This window comes from Eurypyga helias, unplaced genomic scaffold (assembly GCF_000690775.1).
Source record: "Eurypyga helias isolate BGI_N326 unplaced genomic scaffold, ASM69077v1 scaffold34197, whole genome shotgun sequence".
Taxonomy (NCBI): Eukaryota; Metazoa; Chordata; class Aves; order Eurypygiformes; family Eurypygidae; genus Eurypyga; species Eurypyga helias.
Genome location: NW_010262943.1, coordinates 1 through 1,633, shown reverse-complemented (window position 1 = coordinate 1,633; position 1,633 = coordinate 1). Strand labels below are relative to the sequence as shown.

Here is a 1,633-nt window from a genome sequence, read left to right as displayed (position 1 = left end):
CTGAGGTGGACCCCGGCTGCCACCTCTGCAACTTCCTCGGCTTCTCCATGGTCTTCTTTGGGCAGTGCCCACTGCTGCTGGGGGCTACCATGGCCGGCGAGAGGTTCTTCGGCATCAACCACCCCTTCTCCCGCTCCACCAGCATCTCCAAGCGTCGTGCCTGGTCCATTGTGGGGCTGGTGTGGGGCTTCTCCTGCCTGCTGGGGCTGCTGCCGGTGCTGGGGCTGGGGCGGTACACGCTGCAGTACCCCGGCTCGTGGTGCTTCCTCACCCTCCTGCCTGACACCGGCAACATCATCTTCTGCCTGGTCTTTGCCCTGCTGGGCATCTTCTCTGTGCTGCTCTCCTTCATCTTTAACACAGTCAGCGTGGTGACGCTCTGCCGCGTGTACCATGACCGGGAGTCGGTGCAGCGGCGCCGGGACAGCGAGGTAGAGATGATGGTGCAGCTCGTGGGCATCATGATCATCGCCACCATCTGCTGGATGCCCCTCCTGGTGAGGACCTGTGTCTTGGTGTTCCCCCCCTCCATGTCGCCCTGGGTCCTGGTGTCACCCCAGTGCCCCTCCTGGTGAGGGTCTGAGTGTTCCCTCTGCCATGTCCCTGCCAGTGAGGCTCCAGCTCTGGGGGTGTCCCTCCTGGTGAGGACCTGAGTCTTGGTGTCACCCCGCCACAACTCTGCACCCTGGGTTGGCACCTGAGTGATGGACTCTAGGGCTCAGCACCACTCGGCAGGTTGGGTGCTCCCCCCGTAGCAGCTGCCCCAAACCAGCCCAGACCCCTCTCCAACAGGCCCAATGCCCAGCCTGGACCTCATCATCTCCCCCACGCTGGGCAGCTCATGGCCTCTGCATGGATCTCTCTGAAACCTTGCCCCCTTCTTCCCCCCCAGATCTTCATCGTCCAGACGGTCCTGCAGCAGCTGCCAACCAGTGGCCAGGTCCAGATGCTGCCCACAGAGACGCAGAAGATGCTGCTCATCTACATCCGCATGGTCACCTGGAACCAGATCCTGGACCCCTGGGTCTACATCCTCTTCCGACGGGCTGTGCTGCAGCGCGTGTACCCCAGCCTGCGCCCCCGGCCCTCCATTGTGTCCCTCTACCCTGTCCTCAACCCCTCCCTGCGCCGAAAGCTCACCGCCGACTCGGTCCTGCAGTAGTGCCACGAGGGACAGACACTGAGGGGAGGACAAGCCACTCTCCAGGTTGATTAATTGTCCCCATCACCTGCATCCATGGGCTTTCCCTGCCTTCCCTGAGCCTGGTAGCCAAGGGGGTGGCAGGGACCACCGGGCTGCTCCCCCCTCCCCAGCCGAGTGATCCCCCAATAAAACACAGCTCGCACAGCAATCTGCACCTGCCGGGGTGAACGCGGGGGGCCCAGCCCGACTGCCAGCCGGAGCAACAGGCCTTCTCCTCCAGTCTCTGCTTTAATGAGCCACAGCCGCTTCCCGCCACATTTCCAGGTGCATGGGGGGTCCTTGGGTGGGGGGGTGACTGCCCTGCTGCCCTCCCCATCCCAGGGGTCACATCTGGGTGCAGCTCAGGAGGGTGTGGGGCAGGATGGGGACCCCCACCGGCACCATCAGCCTCAGTTGGGGTGGGGAGGGGGCACAGTCACCACCACCACC

At 64.0% G+C, this 1,633-nt stretch overlaps 1 protein-coding gene across 1 annotated transcript in view; it reads left to right on the top strand.

Moving 5' to 3' along the window:
* The window catches only part of LOC104512782 (thromboxane A2 receptor-like), a gene marked incomplete at its 5' end in the record, with an annotated part of 1,847 nt that extends 685 nt beyond the window's left edge, over nucleotides 1-1,162 (top strand). The window contains 2 exon segments of the mRNA XM_010155891.1: nucleotides 6-497; nucleotides 893-1,162. Coding sequence (XP_010154193.1) covers nucleotides 6-497; nucleotides 893-1,162 — 762 coding nt within the window.
* Nucleotides 1,163-1,633: the final 471 nt, after the last annotated feature.